Source organism: Talaromyces proteolyticus (assembly GCF_021365285.1).
Source record: "Talaromyces proteolyticus strain PMI_201 chromosome Unknown BGW36scaffold_1, whole genome shotgun sequence".
Taxonomy (NCBI): domain Eukaryota; kingdom Fungi; phylum Ascomycota; class Eurotiomycetes; order Eurotiales; family Trichocomaceae; genus Talaromyces; species Talaromyces proteolyticus.
The window spans coordinates 1,360,868-1,377,575 of NW_025764277.1; the positions used below are offsets into that span (position 1 = coordinate 1,360,868).

General features: G+C 48.1%; 7 protein-coding genes across 7 annotated transcripts; 2 read left to right on the forward strand and 5 right to left on the reverse strand.

The window, feature by feature from the left end:
- The first annotated feature begins 819 nt into the window (after positions 1-819).
- BGW36DRAFT_366955 (actin family) lies at positions 820-2,766 on the forward strand. Its single transcript, XM_046214799.1, has 4 exons — positions 820-1,022; positions 1,087-1,109; positions 1,162-1,532; positions 1,596-2,766. The coding sequence occupies exons 1-4, from the start codon at positions 988-990 to the stop codon at positions 2,493-2,495; spliced, it is 1,329 nt and encodes a 442-aa protein (XP_046077764.1). The 5' UTR covers positions 820-987; the 3' UTR covers positions 2,496-2,766.
- On the reverse strand, positions 2,767-4,723 carry BGW36DRAFT_366957 (S-adenosyl-L-methionine-dependent methyltransferase). Its single transcript, XM_046214800.1, has one exon. It carries the CDS (start codon positions 4,641-4,643, stop codon positions 2,904-2,906), a length of 1,740 nt encoding a protein of 579 aa, XP_046077765.1. The 5' UTR covers positions 4,644-4,723; the 3' UTR covers positions 2,767-2,903.
- A 244-nt stretch (positions 4,724-4,967) lies between these two features.
- BGW36DRAFT_353565 (37S ribosomal protein S5) lies at positions 4,968-6,291 on the forward strand (the record flags this gene model as incomplete). The annotated part of the gene is made up of 2 exons (XM_046213448.1): positions 4,968-6,018; positions 6,074-6,291. 2 exons carry the CDS (start codon positions 4,968-4,970, stop codon positions 6,289-6,291), a joined length of 1,269 nt encoding a protein of 422 aa, XP_046077766.1.
- A 417-nt stretch (positions 6,292-6,708) lies between these two features.
- Positions 6,709-7,176, reverse strand: BGW36DRAFT_421714 (DASH complex subunit Dad3-domain-containing protein; the record flags this gene model as incomplete). The annotated part of the gene is made up of 2 exons (XM_046219607.1): positions 6,709-6,951; positions 7,021-7,176. The coding sequence occupies 2 exons, from the start codon at positions 7,174-7,176 to the stop codon at positions 6,709-6,711; spliced, it is 399 nt and encodes a 132-aa protein (XP_046077767.1).
- Positions 7,177-8,047: 871 nt separating this feature from the next.
- On the reverse strand, positions 8,048-10,164 carry BGW36DRAFT_284705 (putative serine/threonine protein kinase (Nrc-2); the record flags this gene model as incomplete). The annotated part of the gene is made up of 4 exons (XM_046210255.1): positions 8,048-8,393; positions 8,446-8,827; positions 8,883-9,182; positions 9,234-10,164. The coding sequence occupies 4 exons, from the start codon at positions 10,162-10,164 to the stop codon at positions 8,048-8,050; spliced, it is 1,959 nt and encodes a 652-aa protein (XP_046077768.1).
- Positions 10,165-12,881: 2,717 nt separating this feature from the next.
- On the reverse strand, positions 12,882-14,193 carry BGW36DRAFT_434935 (uncharacterized protein; the record flags this gene model as incomplete). Its single annotated transcript, XM_046221405.1, has 2 exons — positions 12,882-14,047; positions 14,094-14,193. Coding segments are annotated over 2 exons (1,266 nt in total), but the record flags the coding sequence as incomplete, so codon positions are not given.
- Positions 14,194-14,589: 396 nt separating this feature from the next.
- On the reverse strand, positions 14,590-16,383 carry BGW36DRAFT_413196 (histidine phosphatase superfamily; the record flags this gene model as incomplete). Its single annotated transcript, XM_046219241.1, has 1 exon — positions 14,590-16,383. Exon 1 carries the CDS (start codon positions 16,294-16,296, stop codon positions 14,590-14,592), a length of 1,707 nt encoding a protein of 568 aa, XP_046077770.1. The 5' UTR covers positions 16,297-16,383.
- Positions 16,384-16,708: the final 325 nt, after the last annotated feature.

Consider the following 16,708-nt stretch of genomic DNA (forward strand, 5'->3'; position numbering starts at 1 on the left):
GACGGAAGATGGTCGTAACTCAGGACCAGCAATGGGGTTGCAAGTGAGAAGCACTAGAGGTTCCCAACCTACGTCACGATAAGCAAAAGAGAATGAATCACAGAACGATGGGCATTCTATGATTTTTACGTACAGTTGACGAGATACTAGTGATGTTCAGGATTCGTGGAGGCGCTACAAGGGGCCAGGACGCAACGAGCACCAGAGGAGGTTCACTGTAGCTGTCAGCGACGGCCCTGAAAGCGCAGGGGCCATGGACTCACCTGCATATCTATCGCAACGGCCCTGGTGAAAAGTGATATATACGAAATCGACGTAAGAATAGTGGGTAATGCTAGCTCTTCAGGGAGGGAACAGACGGAGCCACCAGACGAGAGGGGAGATTGCTGGGGATGCAGGAGGGAGAGAGAAGAGGGAGTTTAATGAGGAGAGCGAGAGCGAGAGCGAGAGGGGAAGAGAAAGGGAAAGATAGGAAGAAAGAGACTCTCCTTCTCTGCATGGTCCCTTCCCTTCTACCAACGGCGGGACAGAGGCGCAAACGCTGGGAAGGAGCTGGCCCGGCTAAGACAGCAGGAGCCAGTGCTCTGTGCTACACCTATGCTTGTGCTTGTGCTTGCTACTATTCATTAACACGCTTAGCTATATCGTCTCGTCTCATCTCGCCTAGGACCGGGCTGGTGATATACAATAACTATACAATATCAAGCAGATATCGAGTGCGGCTGGTGCTGACCGCCTTCCCTTTCGGGCGACGTGGCTTTGCTGCGGCGCTATCTCGTGTGCTACTAACTACTGCCAACTACTGCCTGCCCTCCCCCGCGCCAGCCGTGCATCGTTCGACATCTCGTGCAGCTTTGCAACTCTCTCGCGCAACTCTTGTTTAGACTATTCTGGGTCCAGACTGGATTTAGCTGTAGGTCTCTGCGCTTGATAAACAACACCCAATTACCCAGAGCTGCTGCCCTCGAGGCGGTATCGCAGCTCAGCATGACCTCCCAAACCCCAGCCGTTGTCATGGACAAGTATGTGCACCCCTTTATGCCGAACATAAGCCCTCGCAATTGTGTTTTTACTAACATGCATTAGCGGAACTGGATATTCTAAAATTGGTAAGTCCCATCGCTTCGTCTGACGTAACCCTCGCCTGACGCCTGCAACTAGGCTTCGCTGGCAACGATTCCCCGTCCTTCGTGTTCCCAACAGCCATTGCGACTAAAGCTGCTGGTGGCGGTGGTGGTGGAGGTGCGTCCGCATCTGGAAGACCTGCTGTTGCAAACAAACCTTCATTTCTGGGGGGAGGAGCGGGAGGTTCTAGCTCCCATCTCTCGGGGAAGCGCGGTACTGAAGACTTGGATTTCTTCATCGGCGATGAGGCATTGGCAGCTTCTAGCGGACCTGGCTATGGTATTCACTACCCTATCAGACATGGACAGATCGAGAATTGGGATCATATGGAGCGTTTTTGGTCCAACTCCATCTTCAAGTATCTCCGTGTCGAACCGGAAGATCATTATTTTCTCCTTACTGAACCGGTTTGTACTTTCAAGACTCTTTAATGGAGCTATTGAGATCTTCTGACATTACGTTTCGTCTAGCCTTTGAACCCTCCTGAGAATCGTGAAAATACCGCGGAAATTATGTTTGAGTCATTCAATTGCGCTGGCCTTTATATTGCCGTGCAAGCCGTCCTTGCCCTAGCCGCCTCTTGGACATCTTCGAAAGTCACCGATAGGTCTTTAACTGGAACTGTCATTGATTCTGGTGACGGCGTTACCCATGTTATCCCTGTCGCTGAAGGTTACGTCATAGGATCATCCATCAAGAGTATTCCCATAGCTGGTAGAGATATCACCTACTTTGTTCAGAGTTTGCTTCGAGACCGTGGTGAGGCTGATAGCAGCTTGAAGACGGCTGAGAAAGTGAAAGAGGAGTACTGCTATGTTTGCCCTGATATTGTCAAGGAGTTTGCTCGTTACGACCGGGAGCCAGACCGTTTCCTTAAGCATACTGTGACATCGCCCAACGGGCGCTCAGTATCTATTGATGTTGGCTACGAACGCTTTTTAGCCCCAGAAATTTTCTTTAACCCGGAAATTTACTCATCGGACTTTTTGACGCCACTTCCTACTGTCGTTGACGGCGTCATTCAGGCGTCTCCTATCGATGTCAGGAGAGGACTGTACAAGAACATTGTTCTTTCTGGAGGTTCTACTCTATACAAAGACTTTGGTCGTCGCTTGCAGCGTGATATTCGACACTTAGTAGATGCTCGCATTCGCGCTTCGGAGGCCCGCAGTGGTGGAGCGAGAAGCGGTGGACTGGAAGTGCAGGTTGTCACGCATAAGAGACAAAGACATGGCCCTTGGTTCGGAGGAAGTTTGCTCGGTCAAACACCAGAATTCCGGAGCTATTGCCATACCAAGGCCGAGTATGATGAGATTGGTCCTAGCATTGTTCGGAGGTTTGCTCTCCTTGGTGGTCCTGGAAGCACTTGATATTTCTATGCTGGCAGCCATAACTTCAGTATACTTGCTCCCAAGACAATCATTTCCTTCAAAATGTGATATTTCTGTAATCTTTCCGTCCAAAAATGGTGGGCTTATTGCAGACTTTGGTACGGGATAGCGTTAGGTAGCTAGAAGCTGTATATACTGTTCTGTTTTATGTGAAGAGATTTCAAATGTTCAGTCGTTCACATTGATTGTAAGCACCGAGAAGCCGCTCCAAAGAAGGGTCAACAGATATTTGACGAATTACTTGAAACTCCTGATTATTTCCAAATATGAGTTGAAGATAGATCTATAATATATAAACCCCAGATTAAAAGAACCTTCGCAAGAATAGAAGTAATTTAATATTTTACAAAGTAAGACATTCGGTCAAGCGCTCTGGCCACTTTGTTCCTATACCTTATTGAGAATCGCAAGGCCCTCAACATGACCTGTCTGAGGAAAAAAGTCAAACCCACGGATACTTTCAATTTCATATCGGACATCACTGGAAGCATTCCCCTGGACTAAGTACCCAATATCACGAGCCTGAGTATGAACATTGCAGCTCACATAGGCCACGCGTCGCGGGCCATAATCCAACAATTGTCGCAAGAAATCCTCGCTACAGCCCTTCCTCGGCGGATCGATGACTAGGAATGTTTCATCTGCCGGGTATGGAACTCTGTTGAATAGCAGGGAGGCATCGGCGGCGGCAAAGCCTGTGTTTGGCAGATTGTTTTTCTTCGCATTATCGCGTGCGCATAAGATGGAATTGCCGTCAATGTCGATGCCTAGAGAGGATTTGAAGACGTTTGAAAGCGTCACTGTAAAAAGTCCACATCCTGAGTACGCGTCGATGAGATACTTGATTGGTTTCTCGCCCTCCTTCAGCGCCTTCGAATGAACTTGCTGACGAATGTATTCCGTGAAGCCGGAAAGGATAGAGTTGTTGTTCTGGAAGAAAGCTCCGGCTTTGTTTCCTAGAACGTAGTCGTCGATGTACTCCACCGAGTATCCATTGGGATCCGTTACACAGGTTTTCTCTTCAATGTAGTCAGGGTGTTCTTTGGTGATGATGATATCACTAGACTCGCTGTCTTTCGGTTTCCAGTCTTCTTTCTTTATTCGGTGCGTGGATTCACGAAGTAGAATCGTAGCTCCATCAGTATATGAGTCAATATTTTCAGCTACTTGTTTTCTTTCTTTTTTCAGAAATTTTCGAACAATATCAGTGCCTAGAGGACAATCTTCTATGTCCATATTCGTGCGACGGTTTTTAATATTAAACCCGATTGGCGGAACTTCCATCTTTTTTGCTGGCTCGGAGGATTCTTTCCTTGCACGTCCGCTGAAGAGAGCAAAATGAGGAGTCAATTTGGTGCGATAGCCATATTGTAGTGGTGATGGGAATGTATCTTTGATTTTTGGCACGAGTTCTGGGATTAGGCCTGAGAAATTGGCATATGCTTTCTCTACAATTCTCCTTTTATGCTCCAACTGCTTTTCGTATGGTAGCATTTGAAGTTGACAGCCTGAGCATTGGCCGAAGTATTGGCATTTAATCTGCGAATCGTCTCGCTCTGGACCCGCGTGAATAACCTTGATCAGATCCGTGATGCTGTATCTAGTGCCCCTTTGATGCCTAACAACTTTGACAAGTGCCTTGTCTCCTGCAATTGTGAAGGGAACGACAAAGACATGGCTTCCATCTTCGGATAGTGCCAAACCATCTCCAGTAGATGAGATTGTTGACACGGTGACCTCAATTTCTGAGAACGGTGACGGTAGTGTCGCTTTGGTTATGGTTTCCTCCGCGGAATCATTCTCGGCCTTTGATTTCTGGATGTCATTGATCAATCGCTCCACGTCGGTCTGTAAAATATCATCGGTGCTCTCGCCAACCCTAACGCTTGCCTTGCTTCTCAGCTTCTTGCGTTTATCATCCTTCGGGCGCCTAGTGTCGTCCAGTTCTTTCATCCTGTTCTCGTACTGCAGACGTCTAAAATATCCCGTGAATTTCTGTTCAATGGGGTCTTCGGGGTTTTCAGGTATCGCATTGTATGGCACCCTAGTGCTCTGGGTGCGAACAGTGGCGAGGACAGGTCGATAGCGCAAGGATCGGCTTAAGCAAGCAATAGGACGCCTAGACATTGACTAACAAATTGGGATGGACAGGCAACTCTTGCCGAACGAAAGGAATACATGTAGAGACAAAACGAGGGAGGAAGAATATTAAATGGGCTGTCGAGCAAAAATTAATGCGGGCCGTGACTAAGTATAATGGAGCCAACTGATTGGCTGCTGAGGAGTCCTCCGCGGCCCAGGAGAATTTGTTCTCTCTCCGAGCTCGACAGACCTTCGACTCGTCTCGCTCGGGTTTTCTGCCAGCACCCAGACCACTACTCTCCCTTTCTTCTGCTGTTTATTTTTCGTCTGTCTGGAGGGGGGACGTTGCACCTAATTGTTACGGCCAACATGACTTTCGCGCGGCCGGCGAGATGCCTGTTTTGCAGCTTCTCACGAATAGTCAACGTTGGCGCTCGCGTGCCACGACGACAGTTCCACGCAGCGCCTATTTACTTCAACCAGAAGCCCAAACAGCCTGAACCGCCTGTGCCCGTTCCCGATCCTCAAGAAAACAAGACTCTCGACGAGATTGAACAAAGCCTCCAACCGTCAGACTTCAAGCCCTATACTGAGGAAGAAATGGCCCGTTTGTCGGAAGAGTATAGCAAGGAGCAAGTCGCCGCAATCCTGGCGGGTGAAGAAGCCATTGACCCCAAAGATTTGGCCGAACAATTTGGCATTCGTACGGATCCTATGAAATTGTACTACCTCGATGACTTCTCCGCAGTTGAGCCTGTTGTCGATAAACATATTCGTGCTCCTGAATCGAACTCGGACTGGAATGCCACTCTCAAGACAGAGGATGACTTCGCCGAGGACTTTGTCAAGTTCTTTGCTGAAATGCCTGAGAAACCCACCGCAGCTGACTGGATACGATTTACTGAGAACCTGCGTTTGACCAAGGGGAAGGAAGAAAATGAGAGGAATCCAAGTAGCGCTCTTGTGCCGGAACTGTTTGGACCAGGAGAGTCTCTCAGCAAGGAGCCTAGCTCGAAGGATGTGGACAAGCAACGTGATAAGCGCCAGAAGACGGGCAAGTCTGAACCGTTAATGGAAGAACTCACCGACGCGATGAAGAGGTTGATGCAATCCACCGGATACTCTTTACAGGAAATTACCAATTTCAAGCTGAAGACACTGGTCTCGCACTCGGTTGTGAATCAGACCCGTCTGGGTAAAGTGCGCCGACAGTATGTTCTCTCAATCGCTGGTAACGGTGATGGGCTTTTGGGTATTGGTGAGGCCAAGTCCGAGGAAATCAGCGATGCAATTTTGCAGTCTAAATACCGAGCTATTCGGAACATGCAGCCTATCCTCCGCTACGAGAATAGGACTATATACGGCGATGTCCAAGGAAAGGTCGGAGCCGTTGAATTGAAGCTTATGAACCGTCCTCCAGGTATAATCTGATACTTTGTCCTTGAATTTTCACGTCTAATAATATAATGACATAGGTTTTGGCCTCCGATGCCAACATCTCATCTATGAAATGGCCCGCGCCGCTGGTATCCACGATCTAGCAGCTCGCGTTGATCGGTCACGCAACCCTATGAACACCGTGAAAGCGGTGTACGAGGCGTTAATCTCCCAGAAAGACCCGGAAGACATTGCTCGGGCTCGCGGCAGGAAGCTTGTGGATGTACGCAAGGTCTACTACGCAGGCAAAGTATGATCTGCATCGAACGTTCAACGTTGGTATGAGTTGAGCATAAGGAGCCGCATTGTGTAGCAAACAATTTCTCTTCTTCATTTATCATGTGTATCAATCTCACTATCCTCTTTATTTTGGCTATTGCATCTATTCTGTATCATATACACTGTATTGATAGATTATCAATGCTTTACGGCTTATATCTGACCTAACAGGAATAAAGCCTATTCTGATCACTGCCGATAACGCGTTCCCACGAAGTCACCTGGCTTGCCAAAGCATTTTGTGAGAACTGGAATCGACGCTGGCGAAATGTACAGCTAGACCAGCCGATAGCTTTGGTGATCTGTAGTTTGTAGGGTGCGATATCGGTGTCGTCCAGCCAAGAACGAGCACGCCTCGTATATTTTCTTCCTCAACAAATCTCCATCCAGCCCATCACTGCGTCATAGTATCCCCTTCTCCACCGGTCATACTCGTCATCACAGAAGCTCCCTCTATGTTCTGCTGCTGCCCAGCCGCTGCTTCTCCCTCGGTAATAATTTGCTGCTGCAAGACGATGCTGTAAACGCTCGCCTTGAGCAATGTGTACACAGTCGCAGTCTTTCGTTCGAGCAGACGCAAGCCGTCGAGTGTGAGAGAGGCTGGTGAGCCAGCGAGGTCGGCGAGGGTATCGGATAGCTGTATACGTGCAGGTTAGAACGAATAGGTCGATTGATTTCTAGGGTTTAGAATGAGATGTGTCCGAACCTTGTTCACGTTTTCTAGTAGACGGCTATATTCGTCTAGGACTTCCTGTTCGAGCTCTGAGACGAGAGGGTTCGAGGGACCGAGAAGAGGGTTGTTGGTACGCGGGTCTCCAGAGGGAGTCGTGCTGCGACGCGCGTTGAAGTCTTCGCTGGACATTGTGGGAATGGTTATGTGGTGTTTTTTCTTTAATACTATTTTAAGACGTATTTTTGCATTCAAGCTTGACGTGTGTGAGTTGTATTTAGGACTGTGGGCTGTAAAAGAAGCGTCTTGACAATATTGTAAACACCACTTCCGCGGGGTGAGCGGGATGGCAAGAAAGTGCGGGCGGTATCAGACCATCAGCTTCCTATCAACACCTCTACATAATGTATTGTATGATACTCTTTAGAAAAAGTTGTTATAAAATGCAACGTCACAATTTAGTGAAGGAATTCTCAATTTAGACAGATCCACCCTTTGAACCTATCTATCAATAGCAACCGTCGGACACGATGTATAGAAAAACACCAGCATGCAAAGTAGGATACATTCATCCCTCGATAGATAGGAGGGGAAAGGAAAGCTGATAACTGCACTGCAAGGGAATGACGATAGCCGAAACAAAACGAAAGCACCAACCATGAAGTTCTGCCGTCACTGAGAGCAATACCCTGCTCTTCAGACAGCAGAATAGAGAATACACGTATAGATACCAGAGCCGCCATACTAGCTCAAATTCAAACAGTTAAGTAAAGTGCGGAATCATATATAATCGGTGACATCGACAATCAGTTGTAATGCAATCATAAACAAATGCATCGGCTCTACCACAGAAGCCTTTTGATCAAAGTGAGATCCTTGTCTCCGCTGCGCCAAACTCCAAATCATATCGAGTGAGCCTGTGATTGAAACAAAACAGAACGAGAAATGGAAGGCAAAGATAAATCAAAAACGTGTCGGTCATCACATAGTCTTGGCATCAGAGGTTCCTCTAGCCAGACGATGCTCATAAGAAGACAAAGTCAACCAGATGAGCCAATATTCATCAGCTATCTCCCTCATGGTGGAGTGTAACACTGTTGAATTCCTCAAATGGATCGGCTATCTCACCACTCGGTGTGGCAAGACCCGAATCTAATGGAACCCCTTTCATTTTGCTGCTTGGACCACCCCCGATATCAACGCTGGCACTTTCTTTGACATTACGGAAGTTGACAGTATCGATAGCACGTCCTTGATGAGGAATCATGGGTGGTTTCATATGACGAATCAGGGCCCAGGAAGTCTGTCGGAAGAAAGGATGGGTTTTCACGTCCGAGGCACCAGCTCTCGCTCCGAGACGTTTCGTCTCATCCTTGATAAGCAGTTTGCGAATAAGAGATTTACACAGGCTGTTCTATTGTTAGCAAAGACATTTAATATACCTCGTTGATGGCAACTTACTTGGAAATCTGCTGTGCTCCTCCGTGCTCGGGGAACGGGATGTCGTTTCGGAGAATATTGGAGAACGTCGCAGTGCGGTTCTTACCCTTGAAAGGGGTTGTACCGTACAACATTTCATATATCAAAATTCCCAATGTCCACCAGTCTACAGCACTAGTATGACCACAGCCCTGAATGACCTCTGGTGCAATATATTCTTCCGTGCCAACGAAAGAATTGGTCCGGAAGTCAGCAATGCATGACTTTGTATCAATGGTAGGGAATGATGATGGCCCATTGCCATTGCGTCCGAGGATCATTGTAGGAGCTCCACCAGGGCCAGATTGTTTGGACAAATCGAAATCCGATAACATGATATGTCCTGATTGGTGTAGAAGGATATCTAATACGAACAATCAGTTTTGATGTAATTTGCGCAAGAGGCTAGAGATACCCACTCTCAGGCTTGAGATCACGGTAGATGAAACCCATCAAGTGAAGATATTCCAAAGCTGCTGTCACTTCTGCAGCATAAAACCTAGCATCATCCTCGGGTATACATTTTCCAGGTCGAGTTTGTAAGGCCCTGAAAAACTCACCACCACTGCAGTATTCCATGCAGAGATACAAGTAATCTTCCGACTGAAAGGAATGATATAGCGTTACAATGAAGGGGTGGTTGCTTGTGGCTAAGATTTCCTGCTCGGCCAAAGCTCGCTTGATCTTGTTGCGTTTAATCATCTCTTTCTTGCTCAGCACTATCAAACCAGTTAGTCACCTTTCTTTCCGATAATACTTGGGCTAACTACCTTTCATAGCATATAACCGATTTGATTTCTTCTCCCGCACCAAATACACTTTACCGACATCCCCCTTTCCAATCAATTTGATCTTATCAAAGCTGCCGGGCCCCACTTCGACATTACGCACTTTGATCGAGTTTGAACTATATGTTCGTCGGAAAGCTGCCGTGGAGGACGCTCTGATTTGCCCTGGAGACGGGAGTTTCCCATCGGGGCCGATGGTGGGAACGGGCAAACTTCGTCCCCGTTCTTGCTCGGAAGAATCAACAAAGCTGACTTTGACTTGATCTCCTGCTTGTTCGATCAATGGTTCCTTCCCTAATTCCGCCGTCTTGGGGCGTTCACCCGACTTGTCCCCAGCAAAAAGACCTTGTGCATTTGGGGCAGAGGCTACTCGCCGAAGCTTCCGTGCCAATTCCTCTTTTCCAGCAGTAGTTGCCTGGTCTGTCGGGGAGATGCCTTGGACTTGCAGCTCGGGCATGTCAGGAGGCGTCGAAGGAAGAGAGCCCTCATTGCGATGGCGGAGAGCTGGGTGACCTTGATGGGCGAAGTATGGGTTGGCATGAGCGGTTGGAGAGACAGAGTCATCCAGAGGGTTTCCTTCACTGGCCACGGTGGTTGAGCGATTACGGCCAATGGCAGGCAGAAATCGAGACTGCCTGAAGTTGGATTTAGACTCTGTCTTGGCAGAATTATAGTTCTCCTTGTGGTCTCGCTCAGCACTATTGTTGGAGCCGGCACTGCCTGAACTGTTCAGGCGAAAGAAGTTTTTGATTTTCGAGGGGAAATGGTTGTTGGAAGAATCATTGTTGCCGCCAGTGTTGCTGGTATTGGCGGCATTGTTGTGCTTCTTGGAGGATAGCGAGAGGCCATGGAAATTTCGCTTCTCGGAGGCGACTGGCGACGACGTATGCGATGATGTGAATAATTGGGTCATGGTGAACGAGACGCGAGTTCCCAGGTCGCGGGATGATGGAATTTGGTATATGAAGTCGAATCAACGGCCAAGGGTTAGAGGAGGATTATTAAGTCAAAACCGGTGCTTGAGGTGCGCTTTGTAATGCAGGCGTGGATGACCGACGGATAATCGATGACCAACGGATGGCTGGCACCGTGCAGGCCGAGTCCTAGCGCCTCGCAGAGGAAACGCAGTGGACGCCGTGTGAGCGTAGAGAAAAGCAATGCAGGGCAACCATGAAGGCAGAGATGGAGGCCGTGGGAGGAGGAAGGATTAATTCTCGAGTCGGATGAGGCAAGGCGAGGCCAGGAAGGCCAAGCAAGGCGAGGGGAGGGGAGGCGGTGTTCATACTAGCCTCCTTGACTAGTTCGGTTAGTGACTTGCTACTTCAGTTAGTAAGTTAATTACTTAGTGGTCAAAGCCACCTCTGTGAACATCTATGCAACTCTCAAGGATATATTTCGCTTTATTATTCATTTACTTTAATTTCCTGTTGGAAATCATGACATATGTATTATATATATACATACGAATTGAGTTCCAACAAAAAATGTGTGCACTGAAAGTACACATATTGCAGTGGCGCGTTATCGGCGGGCCTGGCCTAGACTCTTGGCCCATAATTGATTATTCTTGAGCACATCATCCATCCTGACTCTGATTTACTACATTGATATGGATATGGATAGGGGCTGCCTGCATACGGCTCTACTTTATTCCCACTATTCTGTCGCCATTAATCATTAAGATCTCATTAATAGCGACACTTATTACTGTCAGTATCATGTCCCACTGCGGGGTTGCCGCCGAATGACAGCCCGGCATACGCTCCCACGCGAGGCAGTCCCACGGCTACGGCTCCAGCGCTCGGATGTATTCGTCCCTGGGCCAAAAATGGGATGTCCTTGCAGGGGCTATCGAGCCCAATTGGCGAGACCGGCTGGCCAGTCGCCACCATCACCACCCGCGAGAGTGGAGTGCCACTTCGATACAGTTGGACCACAGTACTTAGAAAATTAATGGAAGATGACGAGAAAGCGAGGCCATTGATTACTACATCGGAGATAACTAACTACCGCCGTTCGCATAAGCATCACATAATGTAGAAAAGGAAGGTTGGGCAATGTGACGGCCTTCAGATGAATCCGCCCACCGGTAGCAATATGGCTATCACGGTACTGATACAGTCGAATCGTAAAGTCACTATCATCTATCGTGTAAACCGTCCTAGTCCAATTTGTTTCCATCGTCAGCTGTCAACCATGCTCTCTAACATTCTTGTTGATTCTTTAACCCTGCTATGTCATATCATTCATCGCGACGAGGAGGCAAGAAACACCAAGTCTAGAGAAGGACCTCCCACTATCGCCTGTAGTTTTCTCCCGGGTGTTGCATTCGATACCTTTGAATCGCCTGGTGTTCTTCCTCGTAAACTCGAAGAAAGAATCGTCCAACTTCAGTACGGTCAGGAGCCGGGCGGGGATCTCTCTGATACCAATGGCGGTTTGACCCAGCTCCTGCCCACATCAAGCTTGTATCGTCTTGGATGTCAATCAGAATCGCCGTCCGCTCGCGGAATACATCCAAGTAATCACTCGGCCCATCAAACGACGGAAGAAAACCGTGTGCATTGACCCGTGATATAACTGGAGAGCATACCTTTGACCCAACGAGATCCTCGTCTCCCCGTGTCCCCCAAGACGTTAGAAATACCGATGGCCTCTCCCGAATTTCTTCTAATACTCTTTTGTTTTTTGTTCGGCTACTCAGACCCTTCAACCTGCCATCACGAGAATGTCTAGGTCCGTAGGGATCAGGCTTGTTGCTTGCTAGTTCTCCGCATCGGCAAGGGTCCGGTTCTTGCATGGCAAGATTCTCGTTGAGCCTTTCCTGAGCTTGGGAACTTTTCGAGTTTGTCTCTGAAGCTCTACTGTATCTGTGTCAACCATCGTCATCAGTTTCCATTGGTGTGTATTTGTATTTGAATAAAGAATAACTCACGTCACTCCCTTCACAGTAGACCGAGTAGCTAAGGACAAATTTGATACGCCAGGTCCAGAACCGTCCTTCCCTTCCTTGGCCAAAGGCAATGGTGCTCGAGCCTGACCGGCTACACTATCGGCGACTGTTGTTGTGGACCGGCGTTCTGCTAAAGCAGCCATGTTCTGTTTACCACGATTGACGGCATGTTGTTCGGTAAGCTTAGCAAGCTTTCTAAAGAGCTCATCCACAGGATTGCCTTGTTTAGCTGCATCTTCAATCTTGCGATGCAACTCACCAATTTCCAATGAAGTCCAAGGGGATTTGCTCTTCGCTTGTGCAGTGTGGGTGGTTTTCCAGTTGGAGTCATTGTGTGATGTTGCAGCAGCTCTATCGGCATGGTCGAGATATTGATGGTCTTGCGATCCAGGCTGGTGGGTTTGGGGGAGTTGAAAAGAGGACTGATACTCTCCCCATGTATTGGCATTAGGGAGTGCTGTGAGGTACCCCAGCTGGGGAAGCTGCAGAGCTAATGTATTAGCTAAAAGTCTCTGACTTGACGGTAGTGTCAATGTAGGGTAGTCGACAGATTGATCAGGTGTGGTCACAAAGGATAACCAAGGGTTATATTGTAGCCCTGTGCTATTTATTGCTGTCGCCTCCGTGGGCTGTGGGGGTCTCAGAGTGCCCATGGCTTCAATGCCTTCTAGTGAAGGCTTGATGCTGGATTCGAGATGCTCTTTGTACCGTCTTGCTATATCCAAGTCCTTCACGAGGCCCTTTCTCTGCTCCACGAGATTGTTCTTGGTTTCAGCGTCAATCTCAAAGGTATTTATTGCCATATAACGATCTAGGCTTGCTAACTGACACGAAAGATTTTGGTACTCTTTCGTCACCTCTTGAAGGGACCTCTGAGTACTTGTGTCTGGAATGTAGACTGGAGATGAGATTGGACCAGACATCGCAGGTACAGTCGAGTAAGGCCCGAGATGGCCCAGCCCGGTGACAGAATAAGGGGTGGGTGGTGTTAATTGTAAGTCCGACAAAGTAATTGTTGGGGCAAGCAAGCCTTGCTTTCCAGCAATTTGAAATGTTGAGGTAGGAAACAAGGTTGGCTGTGGGGGGAGAGACTGCGAAGTGTGACCCTGAGCCATAAGAGACGCCGCTGAGCTTGGGTACCATGAAGCTGTATCTGGTCGAAAGCTTGAAGAAAGGCTAGAATTGATTGGTACAGCGACAGTCTCCTGGCCTGTTTGTACCAGTTGAAAGATGGGATAAGAACCTGAAGCCAATGGGACAGGTTGTTGACGATGAGCAGTAGATGCCAATAATGGTGCTTGCCACGGTTGTAAAGATGGATAAGTGACGCCTTGTGGAGCTTCTTGTTGTCCGTTTTCCGGGTAGGCTCCAGTGTCACCAGCAGACGCCTTCTCTTGTGTCATGGCTGGGTATACTTGACCCGCAACGGCGTTTACATTGGACGAAGTGCGAGAACTCTGCCCAGTATTTTCTGAACCGATTCCATTTCTTAGAGAAAGGGATGAGACGATCGGATTTATCCCGCCTGATTTCTTAGGATTGTCTTCCCTTGTTTTCTTTAAGGGAGGCTTCAGTTCTGGAATCGACTTATCAGCGTCCACGAGCACGACTCGCCCGCCTGCCGTCACTCGCTGGTGCTTTGGAGAGGTGTGCTCTTTGAGGAATTTAGCAAATCCAGCATCAGCCTCGACTAGATTGTCTGGGGGGGCGTTATGAGGTTGTCTGGCTGGATGTTGTAAAGACTCGTCCGAAGTTGACACAGAACGTTGGCGATGCTTTGGTCCATCCAAAGGCCGTTCTCTCTCGATATTGGACACGGACTTACGACGATCTAGTAGATTATCTGAAAATGAATGCTAGCTCTAGACCTCGGGCAGTTGATAGCTTACTTTCAAGTGCATGAATGGTAAATTTGCCGACGTCAATGGCAGCACTGCCACGCAAGGCCAGTAGATCGGCGAGTTCGTACCTAATCCTTATGGCAAACATGCTGAATCAAATGGAAGCACTCGACTCGGAATTTATTATGCTGTCCAGGGAGAGAAGTTCAGACTGCTGAGAAAGTACGTAGATATTGGCAATTGATGAAAGGATCAGGGAAGATGTGCTTGCTTGTCAGTGTAGACTGGGAGAGAAGTTTTCAGGGCATCACACGACAGGGAAAGTCACTCAGGGGCAAGTGCTAACAGAGCGGCCTGGTGGCATGAGCGAGGGAGGATGTCCTTCCCAGCGATGCTTTCGCTCCTTCCCTCGCTGTATACACGTTACTGGGGCAGGAGCGGCACAGAAACTCGGCTTGTACATCGATCTTGATTCACAGGTACACTTTAATCTAGCTGCTGGCAGGAATACAATTTACCATTTGCCTTCTCCCACTAACTAGCATCACACAGTTTCGTGGATCTGTACTGGCTCTGCACCGGCCATCGCCTCGACAGTGTCGTCCTCGTCGTCCAGCTTCATCCCATCATCATCAATACGCTCGCTTTTATTCTTCATTTCCCAGCTTCCACTGCGCTCGTGGGTTTGGGCCCCATTTTTGTTGAATCCCAATATACCAGCTCTGAAAACCCCACTCGATGGGTTTGTGAAATCGACATCTTGATCACCTACCATCTTAGAGCCACCTTTGAAGCCGCCGGTGCTTGTCGATTTCTGCCGGCGATGCAATTCAATGCCACAAAGCCAAGCGATTCCGGCGATAATTGACAGAACTGCAATGGTAACGGCTGCTCCAATAGCGCCAGCCCCGGCCAGAGTTAAGCCTCCCTTCGTAGGCTCCATATCTGGAGAAACGGCACCGAGACAATAGACCGATGAGCTATTACAGGTAGTGCACCAATTATGGGTAGAGGGAATAAGAACGTCGCCGAGACCCTCGACAAAATCAGTAAAGGGCATATCAATGCTGCTTGGTCCATGGCCGAAAAGCGGATACTGCGTAAACGCTTCGTCTCCCGAAGTGCCATTGTGGAAAAGGAATCGCACAAAGAGGTCAGATATCTGCGGATATGAGGAGTCTGATGTAGAATTGATGCTAAACATCTCCAGAACTAGCGATGCGCCGGTGACGGGAAGACCATAGAAATCGCCATTCATTGAAGATGCGAGCTGCGTTAGAGCAGCAAATGCGGTAATGGGCTCCGTTCCACCAAAAACCAAGGTTATCTTTGAGGAAGATCCTTGTGTCTCGATATTATCTTCAAAGGATTGAAGAATGAGACGAGACAAAGTGCGACCGGAGATAGCTTGAATCATATCACCTTCATACATCCCTGATGCAGACAGATTTCCGTTCGTGTCAAATGAATACTGACTTGCCAAGGCGCGCGCTCTTTGTAAGTCGGAGGAGGATACGCCTAGACTGGAATTGTGCAGATATTCATAATCCAGGTATTCGAAAATATCTTTGGCTCTTGCATAGCCTACAGAGGATTCATCCATCAGCCCTTCCAAGGCAACATCGTACAAATGAGAGTAGAAATCCGCATTCTCAGACTCAATCTCTCGAAATTGAGGACTGTTTAAATATTGGAATGTCGATTTCTGATGCATGTCACAACCCATTTGACCTGCCACATATATCGAGTTGGCATCTGTCAAGCCAGCCGCATACATTCGTGGATACTGATAGTCATTCAAAGGCGAAGCGACACTCGAACCATTGGCCAGCAGGTATGCTTCATCCATGTAGTGGAAGGTATCGTTTGGGCCAGAAATTGGAGGATAGAAGCCTTGCATAAAAGCAAGAGCCGATGCTTCAGTGTACTGGTCCGATGTAGAATATACCCTAACCTCTTCAGAGTCTAGTCGGTGCTGAGCGAGACCCTGGACCCAGGACTGTGATAGTGGTGTTTCATCAAAATTTAACGCAGCTCCCATAACATAGCGGTCACGAAAGGCTGATCCAACATCGTACAGGTTCTGCGCTCCTATTGGAGTTAACGTTCTGGGTGATGCGAGAAGATAGGGAGTACTATCCCCGTGAACGTTAAAACTAAATACCGCCCATAGCGTCTCTGCCACTTCCTGGCCGAGAACATGTCCCGAGAAATTAAGTACAAGGGCAATGATCAGTTGGAGAAGATACATGGTGGTATGTTATGAGTCCGCTCGTCAATAGCACTACCGGTGAAATATTCACCACCTAGAGGGCGAGCGAGGACCATATATGAACCGGCTTAAATAAACTATATGTCAGACAGAGGTCATTGAGCCTACACTGGATGAACCATGGTCCAGCTTTCAAACTCTCCGCCATATCCGAAGTTTATGTGAGTGACGGTAGTATATAGAAAACCAGTTGGACAGCGGCAACAACATCCACGCTGAAAACGGACATGCTGCGTAGCTGGTTCACTAACTATCACATACGTGTATTAAATAAAGCTGCTAGGGTTTTATTTTGTGGTCAGATATCAAGATTCGGTCAGATTTGTTCGCGTTTTCAAAAAATATCAACTTCAATTTTTAGCATTGGACACCTCTCAACATCAACCTCCCT